Source organism: Spea bombifrons, chromosome 4 (assembly GCF_027358695.1).
Source record: "Spea bombifrons isolate aSpeBom1 chromosome 4, aSpeBom1.2.pri, whole genome shotgun sequence".
Classification (NCBI taxonomy): Eukaryota; Metazoa; Chordata; class Amphibia; order Anura; family Pelobatidae; genus Spea; species Spea bombifrons.
In genome coordinates, this window is record NC_071090.1 from 79007860 (window position 1) to 79035761 (window position 27902).

At 38.0% G+C, this 27902-nt stretch overlaps 1 protein-coding gene across 1 annotated transcript in view; it reads left to right on the forward strand.

Annotated features, from left to right (window-relative positions):
- MYO1E (myosin IE) overlaps nucleotides 1–25714 on the forward strand; it is a 62182-nt gene extending 36468 nt beyond the window's left edge. Inside the window, exons 13-28 of the mRNA XM_053462503.1 lie at nucleotides 323–409; nucleotides 528–695; nucleotides 1914–1999; nucleotides 5546–5627; nucleotides 6155–6261; nucleotides 7019–7117; nucleotides 10612–10756; nucleotides 13206–13320; nucleotides 14065–14234; nucleotides 14529–14674; nucleotides 19252–19398; nucleotides 20053–20213; nucleotides 20413–20499; nucleotides 21028–21226; nucleotides 23367–23536; nucleotides 25271–25714. Of these exons, the coding sequence (XP_053318478.1) occupies nucleotides 323–409; nucleotides 528–695; nucleotides 1914–1999; nucleotides 5546–5627; nucleotides 6155–6261; nucleotides 7019–7117; nucleotides 10612–10756; nucleotides 13206–13320; nucleotides 14065–14234; nucleotides 14529–14674; nucleotides 19252–19398; nucleotides 20053–20213; nucleotides 20413–20499; nucleotides 21028–21226; nucleotides 23367–23536; nucleotides 25271–25347 (2046 nt within the window). The 3' untranslated portion in view covers nucleotides 25348–25714. The remainder of the gene's footprint in view (nucleotides 1–322; nucleotides 410–527; nucleotides 696–1913; nucleotides 2000–5545; nucleotides 5628–6154; nucleotides 6262–7018; nucleotides 7118–10611; nucleotides 10757–13205; nucleotides 13321–14064; nucleotides 14235–14528; nucleotides 14675–19251; nucleotides 19399–20052; nucleotides 20214–20412; nucleotides 20500–21027; nucleotides 21227–23366; nucleotides 23537–25270) is intronic.
- Nucleotides 25715–27902: the final 2188 nt, after the last annotated feature.

Consider the following 27902-nt stretch of genomic DNA (forward strand, 5'->3'; position numbering starts at 1 on the left):
TTATTGGTTCAAGCGGACTTTGGGAATCCGTGAAGATTTCATTTTCCATACATGTGCTGGACCCCATTGTGTATGTTGATGTGGTGTATGCCTGTAAGTAAAATTTTTCATAAAAATCAAAACAGGATAAAAAATAAGGAGCAGATTGAGCTCTTTTCCCTGGTGAAACATCTGAGCACTCTACTTTGAGATCTTTACTTCATAGACACAATGAAAGTTTAATTATTAACATACCGGTAGCTTCTTTAATTTTAAATTTTGGTTCCCGTGTTTCTAAAAAAAAGAAAGAGAAAAAAAAAATTGTTTTTTTTTCGGCTCTTAGGAAGAATATGTTCAAGAAGGAATCCGATGGACACCAATTGATTACTTCAACAACAAAATTGTATGCGACCTTATTGAGAACAAAGTGGTAGGTGCCACTTTCTTTTATATCCCTTGGCATAGACATTACCAAAAGGATATAAGTAACTGTGTGAATTATGATGGTTCATTGAATATTTCCCTCTTTCTACTCACCCTCTTCCTAGAATCCTCCAGGAGTGATGAGTATTTTGGATGATGTGTGTGCTACAATGCATGCAGTTGGAGAAGGTGCTGATCAGACACTTCTTCAGAAACTCCAAATGGCTGTTGGAACCCATGAGCACTTTAACAGTTGGAATCAAGGTTTTATCATTCACCATTATGCTGGAAAGGTAAATGAGGGGGGGGGGACAGTTAAAATTGTCATGCTGTCCTAAATAGTAGTCTACCTTAATGGACAATCTTGTCCCCAGGTCATTTAGTAGAAACAAGATCATTATTGTGCAAATAGAATGGTTAGCTGCTTTATCCCAGAAACAGTGGCTGCTGACTAAGTGGATTTGGATTTAAGAATCTGTGCAAATCGTTTCCTATTATTTTCATGGATATTTGATTATGATCCAAAATGTAAAACAGTAGCATGATTTTATTAGGTTATTATCCTAAACATCAGCCTGATCTGGGTTGTAACACAATGCTTGTTAATGCCTTCCAGCCAGCAATTAACGGAGAACTGGTGTATGGTAAATGTGCCTCATTTGCAGTTCTAGCACATTTTTTCCCACTGTGTTCATATTTTTTTTTTTTTTTCCAACAATGTCCAGATTCTTTGATGCGTGTTTTATGTTTGTTTTATACTCCCCTACATGTATCACTTTTGTTTTACTCTTCTAAGAATGTGCTGACTGTAATAGAATGATTTATTTGCCATTTTTTGTGATTACCTAGTAGCTACCGCCATGAAACCAGGATGCTGGTTTAATTTCATCAGCGAGCGTACTTAATTGGAAACTATAAATCAGAGGACAGCTGGTTAAGGGCATGGGAAAGTAGCCACAGAATTCTAAAATGAATCTGTGCCTTGTGAAAAGTCGTTGATTAAGAGAATGTTGTGAGAGTTGGTACATTTTTAACCATGCAGCATTCTGGGTTCTTTCTCATTAGTTTCCACTTTTGATTTCATTTATTTATTGGATACTTCACGTGACATTACAAATGTGCTTAGGCTTCATTATTAATTCTTCTTGCTATGTTTTAGTGGACTTTTAGCTGTAGCATCATTCTGTTTCTTAGATGCCCCAAGACATCTGCCAGTACTGACAGATCTCATTCTGCTTCCTATATACTTCTTTAAGAAAAAAAAATATATTTCTTGACATTTAGATCTGGTCAACATGAACTCAAACTCCACACTCTAGCTCTGCCCAGAATATTATATGTACATTTATACATGTATACAGGAAAAACTGCGTGAGGAACCATGTGTCTATTGCTGGGACATGGTGTATTGATTAATTTGACTGGAAATGTACACACCGCTTCCAGGTCTAACCTCCCTTTAAAGTCTAAGATGGCATATAATGACTTCAAATTTTACTACTTCTGTCCAGGTGTCATATGATATGGATGGTTTCTGTGAGCGGAATCGAGATGTACTCTTCACAGACCTCATTGAGTTAATGCAGAGTAGTCAGCTGTAAGTATACATCATCAAGCCTGGGTTTACTAATGTTGCACTAACACATATTAAGCATGGCAAACATCTATGCATGTAATTAAAGTGAATGTTTGCTTTTTTAATAACTGTTTTAACACTGTTTCTGTGTTTTTGGTGGTGATATGCTGTGGGCAAGGCATTACCAAGCCTTTTAAGTTAACTGTTAATGGGGGGGGTTGTGACAAAACATTTTAAAGATTAAAGTATTTAAGATGGCTATCTAAACCCTTTTTTTTCAGCTGATGTGCTACTATCACGGAGATTTAAGTCACTGTGACTGTTTTGTAGACAAACTTTTTCAGCAACTGGGTAGGAAAGAGACATAGAAATTCAGAGGTGCAGTTGCATTTAAATGTGACACCCCAATGTATGTTTAGCAACATCTCCCAAGTACAGTAATACCACCCATGCATGGGTTGTCAGGTTGTTTGTGGGGTAAAAGCAGTATTTGGGACAATTCCCAATTCAATTTTTCAACTTGGAATTTTGACGTGTTGAAAATCCTGCCCCCGTGTCCTATTTAGGACATCTTTCAACACAGCTAATTCAGTTTACACCATCAAACCATATATTTTTGAAAACTAGACATCCCAAAGCATTTCTAATGCTGCTATTTGAACAATTTCCATGCACTAACTTTACCACCAGAATTTGTCAGTTTGTGATAGTAATTTTTGTGTCGGTTTTCTTCACATACATTGTACTACATGTATTATACACACATGCATGGGTTTGTTAGGTTATCTGGGAGTTAAAAAGCCACATTCGGGAATTTGGACATTTGGTCAGTCTGTCCCTATGTCTTATTTGGGACACATTTAAACAAGGCCAATTCTGTTTATCCCATTAAATAATACCAGACCCCCCCCATGGGTATTTCAAATGTCAGTATTTTAACTGTTTTTCATGCAGTATTTTGTGAAGATCTAGCTATATCATTTTAGGACTTGCTAGTAAAAATATATTTTTTTTTTTTTTATTTATTCCACATTTTGTTGGAACTGGATGTTTTTTTTGTTTTTTTTTAGTTTTTTTTTTTAACTACTTTATTTTTTTGTGATTAGTAAACTGGGCTCCATTGACTTGCATGGTTGAATGCAATACCTGTAGTCAACCCACAGGGCAGACACCCTTTTATGAACGTTTCATAAATCAAATTCTATGTCTTTATGTATCCTCTGCAGTGAAATGTTACATCAATTTTCATTAAATCTAAAAAAGCAGAGGTCTTTGTTAAGAAAATACCTCCTGTAAGTTAATTTTGCTTAGTGCTTTAAGCCCACACATAGACACACTGGTAGAAGATTGTATAACTTTTAATGCCAAATACCTCCCCCTTGTCGGAATATTGTAGGCAATGTATTTATAGACTGTAATTGAAACGGCCCTGGTAGTCTGGTTGGAGGTCTGTAACACTGGACCCACTGCAGTGTTCCACATGCAGGAATGAGGCTAATATCTTTGTGAAAAATCACAGTACTCTAACTCCGTAATCTTGACTTTAACCCCACGCATAATCGGAAATCTTGCCACTGAAATATAACACAAATCTTTCCGGTTGGGTACTGCATAAAAACCACAATCAAGACAAAACCGTATTTATGGTCTAAACATCTCAGAATAGCCAGGAAGTTTATTTTCGCCAATTAAGATTTAAATAGGACTGCAAGCTTTGAAAAAGAAATGCCAGAAATGTAATTTGCTTTGTAACTTAACCTTGTATCATAACTTTTATCATAAGTATGACCACAATAAAGATTTAGACACATGCTGATGGCATCTGCTATAGCTTTAGTCAAGTTTTTTTTGTTTTAGTCAATGTAAGAACTCATGGCTGTAAATAAGAAATAAGGTTTCACATGGACAAAAGTAAATGCAGTGTGCATTTTTCTGTTCTACAAAAGTTGTGGGTTAAAATTAAGCATTGTAGCTTTAAGGCTATAATAAACCATAAAAAATCTATATATCTAATCTCTAAGGTATAAACTTAACTCTTACTGCTTATTGACCACAATGCTGACCACTTTGTTCAGACTCTCCCTTTATCTGGACCAAAAGAGGGGTACAGCACAGGCTTTTGATGTAGGTGTGCACGTGCGTGACCCCTTGTGACCACCCTAAATTTTAATTCACGTTTGATACTGAGAACTCCATACACTACTTTATTATAGCATTTAAAACAATTATATGTCTGTCTATTAGTGGCCGTTGCCCTCAATTATGGATATTGGAGTCCCTAAAACTCATTCTAAAAAGCTCTTTTGTTCGTTTTTTGGGGGGTTTTCTTTGTGCTTGAAGTGTTAATGTATTCTTAATTCTTCCTGAAGCGGAAGAATACATTGTGTGAAGCCACATAGAAAAAAAAATCTGTGTAATCTCTACAGAGAATGAAATGATGGGAAGTGGATGCTACTTTTTTTTTCTAGATTCTTTTTCCTGTAATAATGGTATAGAATTGCAGTTTCCTCTGGCCACACTGTTCATGCATAATGTATGAGCCAGCAAAGTATACTACAAGTACTGACAGTTCCAGACTGAATTAAACTGATTTGCTTCAACCCAAGCACTCTTAGTCTAGTCAAGGTGCTGTTCCATCTACTCTGTATTTAACTCTCTTTTGGAACAACATTTTGCATTAGAAACCTCATTCCTAGCTCTGCTGGGTGACTCTTCCCAATGTATGTTTAAATCATACATAGTTTTGTCTAATAGATACCTTTTTGAGTGACCCCCCCCCCCCATTCCTGTAGAAAAAAAAAGAAAAGAAAAACACTCTATGGCCTAAGGCTTACTTAAGATGGTTTCACTGCTGCAGGGCTGGCTGTTTTGTTTCCCCAACATTACAGAACAGAGGATGCTCCTGAGTGACCTGAGGGTACCCTCTTGATGATGATGACAGCTAATTCTTCTGATGTTTAGGTTCTCAGGGACTACCCTCAAGGTTCTTAAAATACTCAGGATCTGCTTACAAAAGCATACCCACAAATACTTCAGGAGCCCAAAGCAGAACACCTTTGACTGTGTGGTGCATGGTTATAGGGGCTGGAGGCAAAACTATCCACCTGCTTTACCTGTCCATTCACCTAGTATGCCAGTATGCCAGGGCCCTCTTCTTCTTCTCCATAAGTATTTTTTAAGGTGTATTCATTTTATTTATTTTCATTCTCCCCCATTGTAATAGTACTTCAGAATCTGCTGGCTTTCTAAGTGTAATTTAATATTGTGGTGACCTGATTCTATACATCATGAGGCTGCCATGTGAGAGGTGCAACTGAGGCCAGTGCAAAAATCTGAACCCCCCCCCCAAAAAAAAAACTAGACACTTGAAAGGTATGCAACGGTCGGCAGTGAATTCCCGATGGTCTCATTGAGTATTTACATGTGATATGTAATTCAGTAATATCCTAAAAACATGTACAGTAGGCTTTGTTTGCTAAATCTTTACTATTCCATGAAAGCAGGTTTATTCATGTCCAATGTGGTCAGTGGTTTTTGTTTGTAATTATTGATGTAATTATTTCCCAGGCCTTTTATAAAAGCCTTATTTTCTGAAAACCTGCAAGCTGAAAAGAAGGGACGTCCTACAACCGCCAGCAGTAAGATCAAGGTGAACTGTTTAAAAGAACTCAAGATTACTCTTTAGGTTCTTGCTAAGCTATCAAAAAGTCATGTTTAATCTTTAGCTTCAAGGTTGAGGCAGTAAGATCGACATGCTTTAATCTTGAAAGGCTCAATAAATATACAATAAATAATATAAGCTGACATGCCTGAGAATATAGCAAATCAACTACTACTAAAATAGATGCAGATTCATATTGATATGTTATATTATATTTTTAATTGTTTATATTGTACTGACATTTTGCATGTTAATGTGATCAGTATTTTGACATTGTAGAAAAATAAAAAAAAAAGTCCTGATTTATTTTTCAGCTTTTGGGCCATAATTCACAAGTAGATGTAGAGTAAAGAGGAACTCTGCTTCCAAACAAAATGAGTAAAATAAACATAGCATAGTGTAAAGAACACCCAGCCCTTACAATAATACAATTGATAAATAAAATGGCCTTAGAACCACAAATGTCCCTCAATTATATTTTTGCCAGATTTTGTAGATCTCATTTGTTTTTGCAGAAACAAGCAAATGACCTTGTCAACACCCTGATGAAATGTACACCTCACTACATTCGATGTATCAAACCCAACGAAACCAAGAAACCCAGAGACTGGGAGGAGAGTAGGTATGTGTTGAGTCCAGAGGTGGTTTAAATGTGTGGCATGCCCAAAGGTAGTATCAAGTATGTCAATCTAATACAATTCAGTTAGCATGTTTGATAAAGATGATGTCTTCTATAAACTAATGTAGCTCTCTTAATCTCATCTGCAAGCCTCAGTCATTCATGCAGATCTGTCCTTGTACAGTACAATAATGGGGCTATGTAGGTGAGAAGTAGAACATGGCTTCTGTCAGTCACATGTTTACTGTGCTACTTTTATGACTCAAAGCATTTTCTTTTTGTGCTTTGTAATTCCTATATTTTTAATAATTTGATCCCTTTTAAGCAATGTTCCAGAAACCATGAATACGCTTAACCCCCACAATGTTGACTTCAGAGACCCACATTAGAATTTTTGGTCGCTTAGAACAACGAAAAATTCCTATGCCGAGTATGTGAAACCTCGTACTCTTTTTACCCACACTGCTAGCAAATGATTGTGTGCCCCTTTGTGTAAAATACTACTTCCTCGCATTACCCCTGAGACGTACGCTCACCAGTTTCTCCGAATACCATTACGTTATTGGCACTTGTTTTTCTCTGAAACACATTTCCTTTTTGAATTTTACTACATCCCATATTCTTCCACACAGAAACTTCCTTATGTCGTGTTACAAATATATGATTTTCTCAAACAAAAAAGAAAATCTGTTTGCAGAGCGTTGACCTTTCATCCACAGGTTACTTCACAACCAACTGTACCTACTTTTTTCTTTTCAAGGGTCAAACATCAGGTTGAATATCTGGGTCTGAAGGAAAACATCCGTGTGCGTCGAGCAGGATATGCTTACAGGAGGGTGTTCAAGAAATTCCTACAAAGGTAGGAATGTCCAACTAATTATTGGATTTTAGTATTTATCATCAGTTGAAATTAAGCAGAGACACCAACAGGTTTTCTGTTCTTTCCACTCAATGTTATTCTCCCATGTGTATTACGGTCACGAAAATTGTATAAGGAATCGTATGTTTCATATAAAATAGTGATCTTTTTATTACACAGAATCACTATATCTGTGTGAAAGCAGTGATAATCTCTTTTCCGCTATTCAAATCACACTTTTTGTTCAGCAACCCAGTAATGTATGGTTGATGGTCCTTCAGCCACTAATGCATTGTTGAGCAATTGACATTATAATGTAGACTATAGACACATCAAGATCTGTAGAGGAGTTGTAACCTTAAGTATTTTAGGCATACCAGCAAAATTGTCGTTTTGTCTTTGTTTACTTCCACCTTGTTAACCTGAGCTTCCCGACTCCTACATAGAGTAGGAGATGGAGATCTCCAGAGCGGCATTAGCAGAATTTTCCTGGATGGGTGAAGCTGCTGCAGAAGCAATGGTGTTGAGCCAAAGTAGACTTAAGATTTAAGAGTATAAATATACATGATTCAAGAACAACAGTGTTCCATGCAGTAGATCCAGTTTTGTGAGCGATAATCTAAGTGATCTCATTCATGTTCTAATAACCCTCTTAAAACAAGCTCATTGCATAAAGACATCTTAAAGACTGGAAATACGCGTTTCTCTAGTTCCTGCTCATTTCTAGCCTGACAGCTTTCTGGCATGTTTGAGTTACCAGGAATGTGGATACATATCTGTGTAGTATTTTGTATTTGCATGCAAATATCAGAGTGAAAAGCTAGTGTCTGCCTGTGTCTGTGGCCAGTGTGACATGTAAACTACCCTTAAATTTGTGAGCTGACTTTTTACCATGTATCCAAGTGGAATGAAAATTCTATCTTTTTTAACCCGTTTGGGAATAGGAATGGATTGTTGCACCAGCAGCCGTCATCTCTGTACACTCACAGCAGCCATGCAAAACTGCCCAATGCTTTCAGGTGGATTAGGTAGATAACATGCAAATACGCGTTCATAGGTCTTCAAGCTAAGAAAATATTTCTAACAGCAAGCAAAGTTTCAGTACCACCTCAGGCTGCAAAGTAAATTTTAAAGATCATTTGTTCCCTGTAGCACATGATTTTTAAACGCAGTATAAAATTAGACCTTTCGTGAGGTGCTGGTTTCAATTCTCTAAGCTTGGCCACCAAAGTCCATAGGTGCATTTATTATTATTATTTATTTATTTATTTATTTATTTATTTTATTAACCACTAACAGATTCCGCTATGCTGTTTAGATTAAATATGCGATATACAACAGGCGTTGAGGACCCCTCCATCATAACCAGTTCCTAGCAAATATTTTGGGCTTTTAGGGCCCTGCTTATATGCGTACATGCTAAAGAACAGGATATGAACCACGGTCAGGCCGTTTATTGATCAGTTTAATGAGCACTCATTTAGTTGCATTGAGTTCATCGATTATATGAATCCACTTTTGCTCAGAGTAATACTGGAATCCCAAAGGCTTGGTTTTAATAAATGAATAACACACACAAAAGTTAATATAGCAGACGATACTAGATCACTAGAACTGCATTTGTGTCCTTGCTTTTTACTCAATGAAACCTTAATGGCTTGCTCCAGGCTCAAAATACTACAATTCCCATTATCATCAATCAGCGTAAATTTGCCTAATTCCAATTGACATTACATTTGATGGATTTTGTGTCAAATAAGATCAGGATTTTTTAAATTATTATTTTGCACTGCTTTACAGTGGTTTATGGAACTAGTGTTCGTATAAATGACAATACAAGGTCAGTTTATCATGAATTAAAAATCCTTTGATCAATAAGTAACTTGTTTGAGTGAAAGCAAACCATAAAATGTTATGATCATAACGTCAGGCTGCCCAAGTCTCACGTGGCCGTTCACATATAAATGTGTATGTCTTACACATGATAAAAGCAGTCACTGGAAATCCAGACAGAAAATTACTCAAAAACAAGAGAGAGGTTTTCAGTATTTCAAGGAACCTAAAAGTTAGGTTCTTGGGGACTGTGCAGAGAGCCAAACCTGTTACCTTTACTGTCTTATATGAAAATAGTGAAAATGAGAGGTTTATCTTTTTGTGTGTGCACCGGATACAGGACACTTATCCGGCAGAAAGTAAACCCTTAGGTGCCCAATTGGTCTGAACTAAGTGCACGCTTTCAGCAGTAGTGGGGAAACGTCTGTTTTAGGAGCACAGTGGCCATAGTCTGTGGCTTAGCCCTTTTAATTTCTCTCAGTATTCCTTCAGATTGACATGTCATGTTTAGTAATGCCATGTTCAAGATCTGTTTTTGTAGAAAGTGTCTTATTGCACAGCCAGCATTTCACATGCCTGAAATGGGACACCTTTATTGGGATGTAGTTAGAGGCAGCACAAGGACCGTTTAGAAATTACACTTGTCATGTATTCCATTGAAGCAGGACCCTGGGATATGATGTAGATCATGAAGTGGGCCGTTGGAGTTGTGACAGAGCTTGCTCGACTCTACAGTTCAATGGGCCAGTGTAGGGAGGTCCTCGTACCACTTCTCACAAAAGCAAGACCATTGCTGAGCGTTAGAACTGTCCTGCTTCAAACAGGACGGTTGGAACATATGCAACACCCGACCCGAAGCACCCAACAATGTTGTCATAATCATGTTGCTATTTTGCTTTGGCTTTTTGCCTTCTATTGCTTGTTTTGTATTTGCAGCTTGAAATGTTTAGGGTGTGTTATATTAATTTGCATATTATATTGAAAATCATAGGAATTACCTGCTTGATCAAGGGGTTAGAAGGTGTCTACATGTGCTCTAAGATTATGACTAGTGCCATTCGAAATGTATGACATTATTCTGATCACATCAGCAAGCTGACTTTCTTGTAATAGTCTTTTAGCTAGGGTATTTTAGGTTATTCAACCAAGTGTTATGTTAATGTACATCAACAAAGCATCATTGTTTTACTATACTGACAGCAGTCACGTCTGTTCATATACATTATAATTGATGTTTAGTAATGTCTCTGGTGAACAAATGCCATCCTGTGGGCTGATGCATAAAAAGAGAACATAGGAATGCAGTCCTACATCAGTTTTAGGTTGCTTATTATTCTGTCAAACTCTGTATTAAACACTTTATTTTTCTTTTAATGTATATGTTTAGCGTCTCTAAGGAAGTACATGCATAACTCTATCGGCTGCATATCATGCAGCACCTAATTATGGTGTTTTAATGTATATAAGTAATGAGAAAAAAATAATTGGATGTCAAAAATGCAAAAATATTATAAAATCAATTTCCTCTAAGAAAAGCTACTTCTTATAAAGTGCAAACAGTTTGATCTCATTTCATTGTATTTATAGCATCTGGCTGGGGAGATGTTATAACAAATTGCTGGTTAAAATACAATTCTGACCCTTTGTTCTTCTGTTTATAGATATGCCATCTTGACCAAAGAAACTTGGCCTTCATGGAGAGGAGATGAAAAGCAGGGAGTCCTTCACTTACTGCATTCTGTAAACATGGAGTCTGATCAGTTCCAACTTGGCAAAACAAAAGTCTTCATCAAAGCTCCAGAGTCGGTGAGTGGTACCTCTAGTAGCAGATTTCAATCCATACGGTTCGCCACCATTGGCTTCTAAAGTTCTCCAGTTCTCTAGAAGCCCATAGTAGTGTCATGTATTATTCATCTACCTTTCTAATCATTGATGACCGTTTTTATGTAGTATTATCTTAGTACATCTTTGAATGTGTATTGGGATTTGTGACAATTTAAATGGATATTAAATGGACCATTTATATCTCATAAATATGAGATGCGGAAGATTTGTTATGGTAAAATCTACGCAGATGCACATTGAACGGGGAAGAAGATAAAGCTTGGAATCTGAGTTATGGAGATACAGTATGTATTCATTAACAGACTGCCAAGATTCTATTATAGGAACCATTTTAGGGACATATCTCAATGTATGACTTTGATTATGTCGAACCTTTCTGAATGGATTTGACTACATTGTTTGCAACTTGTTTTGACCATATACAGCTAATAAAGTGTTTCTAGTTACAAACATCAAGAGCCTAGCATTCTACTTTTAATGGCTATCCATAACTCTTTGTGCATTTGATATATATATAAGCCACTGTGTTACTTAAGTTGTTTGTTGCAATGCATTTGATCAACTTTGCTCCATAACAATGGTAATCTATAGACTATGCATTTTTTGTTGGTTTTATCCAAATGATTTTCTGATTGTTAGAATTTAGTTTGGGGGGATATTGAGCCAGGTGAAACAGATGGATTGTGGATTTGTGCTTTTATTTCGCTGCCTGGATGGAAAAAATGTAGAAGTGCGTCCCAAAAACATAAAATCGGCTTCATTGTTGTAATGTAAAATTCCGCTTGTAATGAAGTAGTTAGTGAGTATGATACACTTAGTATACCTGGCTCAGTTTGTGATTCCAGCACCATGTTATTGAATGATGCTCTTCTGCAAAAAGGCAAATGTTGGAAGGAGGTTGGTAAGAGCCCAGTAGAGAAGACTGGTGTGCTGGTCTAATAGGAATGGCAAGAGGCAGACTGACTGACAAGAACATTAAGTGTAGACTGTCCTAGAGTAACCGGAGCAGTAAAATGGAGACTGTCCTGGCGTTACCTGAGCAGCAGAGTGACATCTATCTAAGGAACAGGCCTTCGGAAGAAACTGTAGCTGGGAGATCGGATGCTTGATATGCATATGCATAATTTATACTTAAATGCATGCCGCTGTAAAACGGAAGAGATTCTTCCTCCCATAGTTTCCTTGTATATCTCCTGAAACCATATTACTTATTGATTTAGTCTAGGATTAAAGATTAATATTCATCTCAAGAAAACACTGGTTGTAGTAGAAATAGGGCACATTATCCTAGCCATGTTGGTGCAACCACACAGACCACTAGCCCAAGGCAACATATAATCTGAGTTTTTCCAGCAGACTGATCAACCAACTGTTATAACACTTGAGACTGCGGCTAGGAGACAGATGACCTCTTGTGTTGACATTAGCGCTCGATCACCTGAGTAAACTGAACCAGGTGTGTGCTCAGACTGCTGATGTCACATGAGCATTACTCAAATCAGAACAAGTGCTCACACTCCAACTTAATGTATTGGAGGAGAAGGTATGTAAAGACTGCAGATGACTTTTGGCAAACATATAAAATACCTTTTTACAACTAATTTAGCACTGCACCAATTTCACTGCAAATACCACAGTGGTTAGAATGCTAGGTGAACCTATTTACATTCCTTTCTTGTAAATTTTGAGTGGGATTAATATTAAAACTCTAAACTGGTTTCAGTTTTGAGATGTGTGCATCAATGTAAAGCACTTCATTGTTCTCAAGGCAAACTTATGTTAGGAGTCTGTGTGTATTGAAAGGATAGTGTCAAAATATAGAATGGGATCTATATGGGAAGCATTTTAATTTATTTAATGGTGCCACAATGATAAATGCTGTATGGAGCTTGATTCTACTGTATTTACTGAATAATAGATTACAGGTAGACACACTGCAGACTGGTACCTTTGGATTCACTTCTATTATTGGGGAATAGGTGTGTGGGAGTTTAATAATAGGTTGTCTGTTCATTTGGACCGCAGTGTTGAGATGCCATATAGAATGTTAAATTAATGGATTACACTTTGAATCACTTTTCCATGTAAGAGTAAATTATGTATTTATAGCTCTTAAATTCTGGGAATGTTCATGCTGACTATATTACAACAATGACTATGAATAAATATCAATGTCATTAAAGAAAGGGGGACTTGCCAATTCCATGTACTGCTGCTCCAAAATACAGGTCTATGTATAATAAAATTGTTGTTGTTGTTGTTGTTGTTTTATGGAAAATGCTGGCTTGGATTAGCAATATTTCTGACTTCCCTAACAATTATTTTGTGGTTTTCAATGACTGGTGTTGGTTATCTCGATGCCATGGTGTGTGCTACGGCGCTGATTTATCAATTTGGATCATGTTCACAGTTGTTTCTTCTGGAGGAGATGAGAGAAAGGAAGTATGATGGCTATGCAAGAACCATTCAGAAAGCCTGGAGGAAGTATGTGGCCAGGAAGAAATATGTGCAGATGAGAGAGGAAGGTATGTAACATGCAGGACTGGTATCTCTGTGATGTGCAGCACGTCTAACACTCCCTCTATTTAAGACAGGGTGAGGTGGCAACTTTAACTGACAAGGTTCATACCTTCTCTGGCACTCGCCCTTTGTATCTAACTTGTTTCCTTAATTCACTTCCTTATTGGCCTACGTTATTTGTTTTGCTGTGTCCAAAGATTACCCTGATCAGAAGAGTGTACAGTAAAGATACCTATACATTTGAATGGAACATTAAGCATATTTCCTTAAACAAACACATTACTGCCCATGCAGGTGCCTATGGCCCTACACAATTCTAACCAGCCATTATCAATGTTTGTGGGTGCATGCAATTTAAAATGAATGCGAGTTTCAGGTGAGTGCATTCAAATGAAATATTTCCTGTAACTCTCAAAATCAATCCTATGTAAATGCAAAACAAATCCACAGGACCCCTTTTTCCAAGTCGGGACTGATGATTCCACTCTGTGTGTAGTGTGGAATAATGAAATAAACTGTGGAGAGGCGTTAAGGCCTCCATTTATACAAAATAAAGCCCTTGTACAAATCCAGTGACCAAAATCTGTTTATATGAGCGTGTCATGGTATGGCTTAATCAGAGGATTCACAAGGATGACAGTGGCCTGTAAATTAGATTAATATCTATATGATCTATAAAACATTGTGGTTTAGCTAGTAGACTTACCTGATGCTTTAGGAATGTATTAATAATCTTCTTTAAATTTTAGCATCTGACCTGTTCCTTAATAAGAAAGAAAGAAGACGCAACAGCATCAACAGAAACTTTATTGGGGATTATATTGGAATGGAAGAACGCCCAGAACTTCGCCAGTTTCTAGGAAAACGAGAGAAAGTTGATTTTGCAGACACTGTCACAAAATATGACAGGAGATCTAAGGTACGATAGATGTATTTGTGGAACTCAATCCAGAATCACTGGCAGCATAATTACCAATTCTAACAGTCAATAGCGTGCATAAGGTAACAGGTAGAAATCTTTTATGTTTTTGTTTGGGATTACTTTTTCATTACACTGGTGTTCTTATTATAACTAAGCAACATATCGTCAGTTTACTGTCGCATGGGCTCATAAATTGGCAACATAAAAGCTTGTTTGTCTCCTGCTGTCTAAACCTAGAGTTACTGAGTGTATAAGTGCAGCAACATTTATTTTGCTATGTTTTGTTTTCAGGGTATAAAAAGGGATCTTATTTTAACTCCAAAATATGTGTACTTGATTGGACGTGAAAAAATTAAACAAGGGCCAGAGAAGGGAATGGTCAAGGAAGTAGTGAAAAGGAAGATTGAGGTGGAACGGATACTTTCAGTAACACTAAGGTGAGAATCACATTACCAAATGAAAAATCCAATGCTTTGACTATACTGTCTGCTGTGTAAGAGTAACTTTGATTTGGTATCATATCTACATATACAACAACTTTGTTGACCTTTTAGTGTTATGACCCAAACTGTGACCCCTAACTGAGTTTCTTCACAATGCTGAGAAGGATGACCTGCCATGATGCAGCATCAGGTGATGTGAAAGGCTCCATGTTTAATCCCTTGTTTAAACTGTAAAATGACTATTAAATGTCCAGCCATTGCTGAACAGACAACTATGGCAGGTCAAGGAAGAGGCTGATCTGTTACATGTAGGTGACAACAAAAGGTTGACACATTCCGGTGTTAGGGGGAGCAATTTGTTAACCTATTGTTACTTTGAGAGTTAGGTGGACAGGATATGCCCCATGGTAATTGTTTACGTACAGTGTTTGTTGCATGAGGTCCATCTTGGGTTGTAGGTGGTTGCATCAAGCCATAAGAAGCACTAATTTCATGTGAAAGCATATTTTATTCAATGTTGCAGTTGGCTGCAATAGCTTAGCTCACACTGACTTCATTGAGAGCACCACAGTGCATTTGCAGGAACTGTATGCTTCTTGGCCTTTTCACTGATATCAAGTGAGTACCTGTTAGAGAGGAAAGCTTGATTCTCTGGCCTTGGAGAATAAGGCAGCTTGAAGCCCAAGGTGCTTTTAAGCTCCCTGAGAGGTCCACCCTAGGCAGAGTCCACTTTTAGGATGTGCCCCATCAGCATATTGTATCATTTTCATGTGGACGCTGCTGATAAATGTACAGATGCATTTTCGTTTCCTTTTCTCATCTTTTGGCTCGTTGGTAGAAGTATATTTCTATAATGCTAGCCAATTCATTGGAGCCTATATGGTGCTTGTATTTCTTTCCCAATTGTCCTCACAATTTGTACTATCTTTACTTGTGCACATTTGAATAAATTATTTCAATAAAAATGTGACAAATTGATTGTCAAATACATTGATCCACGGTTTTGATGTATTGAAAAAGGTCACAATGGAGCTAGATCCCTGAAGATATCCATTTGGGCTGCAAAACATCCCCCCCCCCCAAAGACTTAATGTGGGGATTGTGTCACTAGAAAAATATTTTGTGAACCAATGATCCACTGTGGATTTCCTGAAAGTTTCACGTATTACACCCACTTCACTTGAAATGGAAGCACTTGCACCTCAGTGTACCAAAGAATGCTTTCCTTTAAAGAAGCTGGGGTGAAGTGTTAGTTTCATTTTCTGACTCGGATCACTAAAGAATCCATGCACGCAATTGATTTCAGTAAAATACGTTTTACATGAAACCAGAAGAATCGGGGAAGATTCTAGTGCTCACAGTTGCAAATATCTAATGTGAGATGTTTTTCCTTCACTGTAGACTTGTTGGTAGCGTATCCATTCCAATCAGCATCTGCTAACATGTGGTTATGTAATCAAGCCTGTCAGCCTGCCACTCCATCTGCTCAAATGCTGTCCATCTGTGACTCCCATTGTGGGAAAATTCCACTATGTCAAAAAGATGATTAAAAAAACTAAAAAATATCCAACAGTGTAGCATACACCGACACTTTTTCTTTTCCCTGTTTTGCACATATTTGAGGTTGTTGGCTCCTCATCAGTCTGGTTGCAGCTTGTTGTCCAGGGGTTAATAGGGAGGAGGTTTAATTGCACCTCCCCCAACACATTAATAAGATTTTGGTAGCAGTATAAACTGCTTTGTGTGCCCACTATGTAGGAGGTGAGAGTAGGTTCTCACCCTATTGAGAGTGTGCCTTAACGTGGCGGATGAGCTTAATTATGCTTTGGCCAATTCATATAACCAAAACCTCTCATTTATATTATGTTTATATATTTGTTGCCAACTTTATTAGGGTGAGAAGCGCAGACAGTTTTTGTTTTTTGTATACATTGTACAGCCAATTCACTGTTTTTGCAGCATGCTTACACCTGTTTGGTAGGCCTCGTACTATACATTTGTATTATTTGAGCCTGTGACTAGCTTAGCGCACCAACACTTTTTCTTTTCCCTATCCAACAGTGTAGCATACTCCCCCAAGCGCCCTGTTAACTTCCTGAGAAATTAATCAGGATCTCCCTTGATCAGACCACTGTAAAATCAATACAGCGTAGATGTACATACCACTAAGTGGTAGGTGACAATGCAGAGAACATTTGAGAATTCAGACGTCTCTCTTCAATCAGCACACATGGGAATAAATATATGTAGCTATAATCTTCCTCCACACCATGTACACCACTACTAATTCTAAGGGCTCCCTGTACCCCATTACAAATGCTGATGCTACACTGCTAATTCTATAGGCTCCCTAGTTAAAACTAATAAAATACTTTGACTTCTCTCTACATAACTAGGCCTATCAAAATATTCAAATCCGTGCCCACTAATTCCCTTAGTAAAGCACTCGCTTTACACAGATGAAGAAATTGCTTTAACAAGGAATAGAGAAGTACAGCTGCATGCTATGGGGATCATCATGGTCTGGACATCTTTGATCAGTCCTGATCAAAATCCCATTGAGAATCTGTAGAACTACTTAAAAATTGAGGTCCACAAACAACAATCCGAATCCGCCAAGAAGAATGGGCCAAAATTGCAACCCCAGCCTGGTCAATGCAACTGGTCACCCCTGATAAATGTCATTTGTTTTCTACATTTCCAATAGCTTTATATTGAAGAATCCTTTGTATTAAAGTAGAGGATAATATGAACCCACACACACCTCTTTGAAGTACAAAGGCAATAATATGATTCTTCTTTTTAAACCATTTTGTATAAAACTGAGTAGATGAAGTAGGATTTAAAAAAAGCAGCTCGTCAAATATCATTGAATATTACCAGGTATTGTATTACAGAGGTTTCTATGTTTGCTTATTAAACAAAGTACTGATGATTAAGCCATTCATCTGTAGAAGCCAAGTGTGTACGCTGTCTACTCTAAATGCTTTACCAGAACGAGACCAGCTGCCTGATTTTCCAAAAAAAAAAAATAATTAAAAAAAATCCCATGTGTTTTTTTCCCAAAATACTTAGCTGCAGATAAAACAAAAACATATGTTTATCAGGAGTACATTTTCATTTGTAACACTTGTTAGAAACCTGTAGTCCGTTCATTTGACAATAACAATATCGTGAACAGGAATCTACTAAATCTTCCAACTCTTTTTCAAAGTAGCGAAGGAAAATGAGAAAATAATTTCACTCTCAAATGTGCTCATTCGTAGGGTACAGGTATATCCCTAAAAAATCACTTTTGATGACCAAAAAATAAACTTCATTGCACCTCTTCAGTTTCCATTCCATCATAAATCACATTAACCCTACAATGAAATGGGCTGTATACAAAAAATGCCTATTCTCTTTAATAGATCTTTAAAGGGAAACTATCAGATACACAATATATATCAGACGGTCTGTATAATTGTAAGGCCATCCTTTAAACCTGTATTATTAGTATGCAACATCTGTAATACATTGTAATACAAATGCCATGAGTAAGACAGTGGTGGGATCCAAGGAAAAGTCTGCATAGGAGCTAAAGAATCCGTAAAGCCATCTTCTAGTTTCTCGCTCTGGCAGGGACTATTGACATCTGCTTGTGCTTTTTGTACTTTCCAAAACTTCTTAAGGATTTTTCATGCACAATTCTTTCTGTTTCAGTGATTGCCAAAAGCCTTGGTTTAGCAACCACATAGTCTACAGTCTTAATATGAATGCAGATTTTTAAATAGCCTGTTGATTACCCAAGTCTCGAAACAGCAAGGGTTCCTAAAACATTTACACAAACATGATGTGCATAAGTAATGTTTCCTCTTGATGCACCTGCTAAACAAGGGCTTTAAGTTATGTTTTTTTAGAGTGCTACACAGCTATACGTCTTATTTATGGTAACATATAGTTACATAGTACATAAGGTTGGAAAAAAGACCTAAGTCCATCAAGTTCAACCACTCTGCCTAAACTTCCTACTCTTGATCCAAAAGAAGGCAAAAAAAAACCCCTAATTAAGCTTCTAACAAATCTAGAAAAAGTAATAGACTTGAAAACAGTGGGTACTCATGAGCTAATATCTTGATAACCCACCCAGTCTAGGAATGCTTGAATACCCACTCAACCATTGTCTGCTGACAGACCGATACATCGATCTTTAAGTCTTGCATAAAGGGCTTGGCATGCCCGTTCAGGCAACAGTGAAAATGTTCATTCTTTAAAAAAAAAAAAAAAAATTATAATAAATTGTCAATCTTAATTTAGAACACTGTCCAGTTCACGAAAACTACTAGAATAATGAATTAAAAACTGTGGTTTGTAGATTGATACATTCTGAAAAGTATGAATGCAAATTAATTAATTTACAATTATGAAACTTCTCTCCTACAAGTATGCAAATCAACACAATTTGCAATGGATGCCAATGCATGTGGATGGGCAGCATTATATCCTGTCTGATATTGTGATAAGATATATATATATAGAATATAATCTGCAGTAAATTTCTCTAACAGGCTGTCTCTTCCTATGTTTTACAGCACGATGCAAGATGATTTTTTTATTCTTCATGAACAAGAGTATGACAGTCTATTGGAGTCGCTCTTCAAAACCGAATTTATAAGCCTTTTATCCAAGCACTATGAGGAGAAGACACAACGAAAACTACCTCTGAAGTTTAACAATACGTAAGTTCTGTTGTCCGGTGTAATTATATACAAATGTCTGTGATGAAACAGGCATTGTCTTATTGGATTGTAGATCTTTAAAGACATTAACGTGACTGCGGTCAGTATTGGTTTTGAGTGGACATCAACATGGTTATGTCCACGTTAATAGAAGCGGCAATATAGCTGCTTATTTTCTTTCTTGTTCTTATTAGTGCTCGTGGCAAAACTGGGTAGGGAACAACTAGTTTTATGGTCTTCATAGGTGCCCTGAAAGCATCTAAAGCTGCGTGTTGTAGTTGTAAGCAGGTGTTTACCATGGTAGTTTGGCTCTTTAGGAATCTTTGATTTCTACTGGGGAAATGAACAATCATTCCCCGTAGAAACAAACACCTAATGCTTGATCCAGTTCTTGAAAAAAAGGCCACAAGGGTTCTAATTAAGTCTCCAGTTACCATGGACAGGCATTTTAAAATGTAAACACAGCCTTGCTTAATTGGAGTGCTGCTGAGGACCTTAAACAAAAAATACTCCCTACAGAACTAAATGTGATTAAATGATCAGTGGATGTGGCATTGCTTTCTAATACATCAGCATTCTGTGTAGCTTTATTGGGGTGTTCAGCGCTCATCAACATGTCTGAAATATACTAATATTAAAATGTATTCATTGTAGACTTGATATGAAGTTAAAAAAAGAAAATTGGGGTCCTTGGAGTGGAGGAAGCGGATCCCGACAAGTGCAGTTTGTGCAAGGATTTGGAGATGTAGCAATACTGAAACACAGTAACAAGGTGCTGCAAGTCAGCATTGGCCCAGGCCTGCCAAAAAACTCCAGTGAGTAAATGCTCAGTTTGCCTGTAATGCGTTCTTATAATGTAACAGTGATCACCTTGTTAATCTATACAATTGTATGTCTTGAAACTTGTTTCTATTGTAAGAAGTACATAACAGTTTACCTATTGCCTATGATGCATAAATGACTGTTTTTGGCACTTGGACTATAATAGGTTAATCTGAGTTTTGCTTGTTACAGGACCAACAAGACGAAACATTATTGATGGACGAGCTAATGCAAACATGTCAAAATCATACCCAAGCAGAGCTGCGCCACCACCTCCAGGTAATGTAATTACAGGTTTAATTCAGAAACAGAAATTAAAAAAGAAAAAAAAAACATCAAATAGATGCATTTTCCAACACAATACCATATGTATGTTTTAGTCCAGACTATGGATCAAAGAATTCTGGGAGCAAGTCTGATATTGGCATCTGTTGTAGAGTTATAATGTTGAATGGTTCATGTATGTGAAAAAGTGGCAGTGAATACCTGGGAATGAACATCATTGTGAATAGTTTTTTTCTAGGTGTATGTTCTTTAAAACTGGGAACACGTGAAGTATTGACTGAACCTATGCACCCTAAAACTGTAAATGTTGCACAGTTTAAAAAAATAAATACATTTAAAAAAAAAACTACTGCCAAATGGGTAGTTCTTAGCAATATGCAGCAAATGAAAGCCATTTACACACACACACAGCTTTTCTGTGTAGGTGACTGTTTAAAGCCCCTTAGATGTGACACTGATTTATCATAAATATTGTTCTATTGTATGTTCTTATTTAATCTCGGAAATACATTTTATCTACAGGGTCTCATCAAAATGGGATAATACAGATGCAGAACTCTCAGTACGGGTACCAGCACCCTAGAGCAGCAAAGCAATTTAATTCTAGAACATCAGACCACCCATCTTTACCACGGCAGGTCGTAGGATCTTCAGTCAAGAATCCACGCCACCAACCACAGAGTCTGGACTTCCTCAAAGTGCCAGACCAGGGTGTTGCAGGGTAAGACACATCTGACTGTGTTGTTCATTTAGTTTTTGTAAACGTAGTCTGTAGCAGAGAGCTTCTGACAATGTTGCTTCAAGATGCGGGACCAACGGTGATATTTATTTGATTTGCAAAAATGTGCCTAAGTGAAGAGGTTTTAGGTCATCAGAGTACTTAAGTACTTTGTTATACCCAAATTATTAAAACGATACATTTTAAATACGAAGTGCTAGCTGGTACTTAACATAGGTGGAATGATCCAATGGCTAGCGGACAGCAATGAAACAAGTAATGAAAGCTGGGATAACAACTTCCACTCATGGTTTTTGCAGCCATATCAATATGCACTGCATTCATTGTCCAAATCAAGGCTTAGATATTCCTTTTCCATATATTGATATTTGATAAAATAAGCCCTGATATTACCACCTCTGTGATGTTTTCCAATAGCGAAGAAACGTGCAGTTTATCATTAACACTGCTTTTGCGTACATCGCATATGCTTCTTACACTGCAGAAGAGAGAGAGACGCGGTTACACTGTAAGGCTACACAAGACCTCACAGAAAAAACTGCCGAGTGCTAGTCAAAGAAGCTTTGTATTCAGCAGCTGTTGGTAACCAACGTGGCGTTTTAGTGCTGAGACAATGTTGATTTAACTGCAGTAGGGCAGCAATGTAAAACCACAGTTCATATTAAAATGTGCCATGCAACAAATATTACACACACAAAAAAAAAGCTGCTGGAGCTTAGTAAAACTTGTTGAATTCTACTTACGTACAGAAAATAAATGCATATAAGGAAAATGTTAGTGATCTGGTGAAAAGACACGCTGCACAATCTAAGTTCAAATCAAAATGTGCTGTTCTACGGAAATATATATTACTACTCCATATGTGTGCTGTAAGTATATTTGCCATGTGGTGTTAATTGTAGAAAGGATGATGGGGAATTATGTGCCAAATAAGAATGAACACCTCTTAATTAAATGCAGATTAACCGCAAGATAGACCTACAGGGCTAGTAAATGCACAAAATAAATCTTGGGATGAAGCTGAATGGAGGAGGTTTTAACCGTATGTTGGATATGACGTGTGTCATATTTTTTTTTATATTCAAATAAAATGATAAACCATGAGTCGGTGTTTAAACTACTGGGAGTTCTGGGTTGGTGATCAGCAGAACAGCATTATATAGAGTGAAAGGTATTGCATGTTTGCAGTGTATGTTTTGTTGCCTTCTTTTGTACTTCGGCCCTTAGGGAGATTAGGCAAGTACTAATGCACTACAGTGACAAAGCAACTTGCTAAAAAACAACATGAATAAAAATTGATACATACTTTACTATGCACTTTTGGTTGGTACATACATCTTTCTCATCTATTGAGATCTAACGGCCTTAAATTATATAATTATGTATATCGACATCCAGAATCCTAGGTCCTAGTGTGTGAGGCCCACAGGCTCAAAGTCCTGCTCCTTCGCTGTATATATTATACCCAAAAGTATAACTTTTTGGAAACAAAATCAATAAGGGAGACCTTTACAGTGAGGTCCTGTTGTCGAGTACAAGTTTCTTTAAAAACGTAGTGGCTTTAAAATGGATAAAGATCCCTCGGATCAGCAACTAAATTGTAGAAGTTGGTTTTCTAGTACCTTCTGATTACTCCCTGTGGTGCAACACCATCTGCTGGTCAGCAACTGGTTTTGATTAGTGCCTGTAGCGCACCGCCATCTGCTGGTCAGCAGTAAAACCACAGGCTTCACTCCATTAAGGTAAATTCATGTAAAACCTGGCAGCCCTGTCATTTGAAAGGTAAAGCAACTAGTGCCAAATAGTGCTGAAAAGGCATAGCTATTTCAGTTACCTTTCTCGGAAGGGCAATTTTTCTTATTGCTCCTTTTCAGAACTTCACATTAATCATACCCGGTCATCGTGTCGTGCAGTAGGATTTCATGACATAGCTTCATCCAAGCACTAGCAACTTAGCTGCTAACAGTCGCTTACAAATATTCTTAGAACATCTAGGATCTAGTGGATAGGTGCCTTGGTTTAGTCGAAAAAGGAAAATAATCCGAATTTCAATATTTTCAGTAGATTTCTGCCATTTTTGTGATGCAAGCGGTTATCTAACTTTTTTATTTTAAATAAACAGGGTGCGTCGGCAAACTACAAACAGACCCCCACCAGGAGGAGGAAGGCCGAAACCTCAGCCGAGGCCAAAGCCCCAGGTACCACAGTGTAAAGCGCTGTATGCATATGACGCTCAGGACACAGATGAGCTAAGCTTCAATGCCAATGACATCATCGACATTATCAAAGAAGGTAAATACAAAGAGGGCATCCAGTTTTCAGACGTGTGCTGTATTTTTATTATTACATTTAGTAGGTGGTCTGTATACACACAGTTTTATTATTGCATGCATAGTTTCTTTGGCAAGGGCCAGATGGAAAGCAGCCCTGGCACCTTAAGGCTGGCAGCCACTGAATGACACGTGCGGCAGCCAGATATACCGTGTTTCCCCGAAAGTAAGACAGTGTCTTACTTTCTTTTTATCCCTAAAAGCCCCACTATGTCTTACTTTCGGGGTATGTCTTATATTGGGAAAAAATTGAGAGTGATGGGAGTTATGATGTACTTTTAGAGCATAATTAGATCATGAAAAAGACATTGGAAATGGTACAGCATAACACCCATCACTCTCACACACTTACCAATCAACACACCTACCAATCCACACGTATACCAATCCACACACATATACACCAATCCACACGTATACACAAATCCACACACATATACACTAATCCACACACATATACCAATCCACACACATATACACCAATCCACACACATATACACCAATCCACACACACATACACCAATCCACACACACATATACACCAATCCACTCTCACTTAATGCTTTCCTACCTTTCCTTTCTTCTTTCAGCTTCTTTTCCTCCTCTTCGCTCCTCTTCTTCAGTTCTTGTCTCCTTCCGGGTCAGAGGGCACGGACAGCGGTGGGCGCGGCTTCAGTGTTGTGCGCCGGGATCTGACAAGAAACCCCGGCGCACAACAGCTGTTGCCGCGCAGATCACAAGGGAGCGGTATCGGAGGTCATTAACAGACCTCCGGCTCCCTTGAGTGATTTTAAGCCGGGTTGAACCCGGCTTAAAATCACTCAAGGGAGCCGGAGGTCTGTTAAAGACCTCCGATACCGCTCCCTTGCGAGCCTGCTCCTCCAGCGGCGGACATTACTGTCCGTCTCTGGAGGGGTGCCGGGTGCCGCAGGTTGGAGTGTGGCGCCCTGTGCGGTCGCACACCCCAAAGGTCGGCCCTGCTCTAAGGGGCCGGCCTTAGGGGTCTGCGGCCGCACAGGGTTTAAATAAAAACATCGGGGTTTTTTTTCAACTTTATTTAACATCCTCCATGTTAAATAAAGTTAAAAAAACTTTATTTAACATGGAGGATGTTAAATAAAGTTAAAAAAAAAAACCCCGATGTTTTAATTTAAATCCTGTGCGGCCGCAGACACGTAAGGCCGGCCTTGGTGGGGACTTCCCGGCCCCTTAGAGTGGCGGACCCGGCAAATCCCCCGTGTTTCCCCGAAAGTAAGACATATGTCTTACTTTCGGGGTACGGCTTATATTAGCCGACCCCTCTGAAACCCCCGATACGTCTTACAATCGGGGGTGTCTTACTATCGGGGAAACACGGTATTACATTCTTATACCACACCTTGTATATCCAGCCATCACCTGTGCATTGCAGGACCCAATCTTCTGCAGGATCGGCAGTAACAAAAGGGGGGGCATTTGTCTGGTATGCTGGATGGCCAGTCTGGGTCTGTCAAAACCAAACCTATTCGGTTAGAAACCTTCATGCCAAAGACAGGCATTTAGAATGCCAAATTATTAACTGATCGATGTATTTCTGCACCAAGGTGTTTAGTATTTAATGACAATAAGGCTCCTTTGATGCATTCAGAAGACGTTTGGAAATGTCCTCTCTCTGCCATGATGTGAGATATAGATCTAATTTCTCCTTGCTTTGCAGATATCTCAGGCTGGTGGACAGGCAGGTTACGTGGCAAACAAGGACTTTTCCCCAACAATTATGTCACCAAAATATAAATGGATTGAAAGGAACCAACGTTGATGCAATGGACCATTACCCTCTACATTTATGCAATTTTCCTGTAACCTCAAAAAAGAAGTGCCTCATCCTGCAACATCTTTACTTGAGAAGCCCAAACCAAAAACAAACTGCTCTGTATACTGTTAAGGAAGCCATGCTCCAGAAACACAAGAGGACACCAAAGCACTGAACTTATTTATTGCCTTTAATGCTTTTTTTTTTGCCCCCCACACTTTCCCCGTCGACGGCCTGCCATGCAATGCAGAGCAATGTTTGGCAATCCTGTCTGGCAATGACATTTACGTGCCTGGCAGCTCTAGACTAAAACATTACATGTGCTTCCCCCCATAAAAAAAAATTAAAGACTTTATAGGTGGTTGCCTCTCGGGATCTTTCATAAAAATAAGTGCGCAAAGGTATTGCATAGTTATGCTTGGTTTCCCTTAACAAGATCAATAATGTTTAAAAGAGAGGTTTTTATTTAAGTGCCTTTTTGCTGATGTTTAAATTATATGAAGAATAGGATTATTCTGCACATTTTGTTCCTTGCTTATGGACGAAGGAGACTTTCATATGTTTTTCTATTTTAATCTTCCATTTTATTTTTTCTTTAAATCCTGAAATTGAAATGATCATGCTTGGGGGATTGTATTGGATGTAGTTGGTGCAATAAGAATGTATAATGTTAATTAGCAGTAACTGACAGGCTCCACAAGGCACTGCAGACAGAATAGGATGTTCTTTTATATTGGAATATGGCTGGCCCATGTTAATGTGTTCATAGAATGCTCTTACCTGCTACAGGAAGCATCTCATTATTTTAAGCTGTATATTTTTAAAGCAAATCGTATATTCTGTACATATATATAAAATTATGTTTAAGCAATGTATGAATGTATAATGTAGTGCTTCACTGTACCTATGGAAAATGTAGGGTTAATACACCAGGTACTTAAGAAATATGCACTTAGAACAAGGTTTTTACTGCTTTTTTTTTTGCCTCACCTGTTGCTTACAATGGAAATACTTCTGGTATTATTACAAATTTCCTGAACTAATTAACCAAGGCCAGCCTGATCTTTGCAGATTTGCTTTCTGCACCACATCATAGGCTATTTTAATAAACATTTTAATGTCTACCCAGATTCCTGCTACTTTCGTAAAGTGATGGAGTCCCTTTTTAGTGTTAGACATGATCACCCAAAATGCAAAGTACCAGATATCTCACAATGGCTTACAGCACCAACTGCAATTAACAACAATGTCAAAGAATGTGACCTTGGCTTAATTAGTCAGGACATAAAGAACATCAGTACAGGTGACTGTAAATTAACCAAGAAATCAAAAACATTGGTGTCAATGCTATAGCTCTGTTTACTCTCCTGCCAACCCTTCTGTAAATAATTTCCAGACTAGTAACGGTAGAGCTGGCAACTAGCAGGGAAAAACCTAGCCAAATGGCACAGTAAAACCAGGAAAAAAAGCAAAGAGCATGCCAACCATCAAACCACAGAATGTTCCAACCTGGTTATAAATGGCTATAAGTTAAGTAAAATTGTCAGGTCACAATCCTCCCCCCTTGTTAGCACTATGATGTCCCAAATCTCATCTTCATCAATACACAACTTGGCAAGCAGCATGGGTGTCCAAAGGAGGGGGGGGAATTTGCCCCCGTCCTGGAAATTCAAGGAGGCCCACTAGACCAGCAAAGGGGGAGGAAGAAAAAGTAGGTTGTTTAGAGTATGTTAACTAGATACAGATGCAGAAAATGCCTGGTAGTCATCTTTAATTTAATTCCGTACACCCCCCTGCTGCAGGGCCGGAATAAGAGCATCATGGGTGTGGTGCTTAAGATTTTGGTGGGCCTTTTTATGGAAATAAGTAAAAAATGGGCAGGACAAACAGAATCTTAACTCCTCGGCTCCTCAAGGGGCAGCTGTCCCTTTTGCCCTGCGTTAAAGACAGCCCAGGCGGCAAGGCCAGACTGGGAATGAAAAGCAGCCCTGGAAATATTTGGACACCAGCCCCTTGTATTGTATCGCGTGGTCTAGCTCTTGTGCCCACACACCACACTATCTAAGCCACACTATTTACAATCCAAATGGCTATCAATCATTCTTTTTAAAAGGATATTAAATTGTTCCTTTACGATAACAGAATACCATATTATTAAAATCCCAGGAACCAAAAGTGTTAAAAGCCCAAATCAGTACCTGGGAATGGACAGAATATATTCCTCGGCATTCATGTGTACTGGATAAAGATGACATCAGAGCTCGGCAGATGTATGAGAGAGAATTTTATGTGATGGGATTGGGAGTACATCCATACACTAAAACAGTCATGATATATCTGAAGCCACAATTTAGTGCCATTAATCCTTTTCAATAAAATATGCAGATTGAAATAGAGGAAAAGTAAAGGTTTTGTGTTATTTCTGGGCTTCGAAAGTTTTGTCCTCTGAAGTGACTACAAATTCAGGAGCGTGTTTTATCTCTGGATAAGTAAAAATGAAATAGTTTTATTTATTCATACAGTAAGTAAAGTTCCA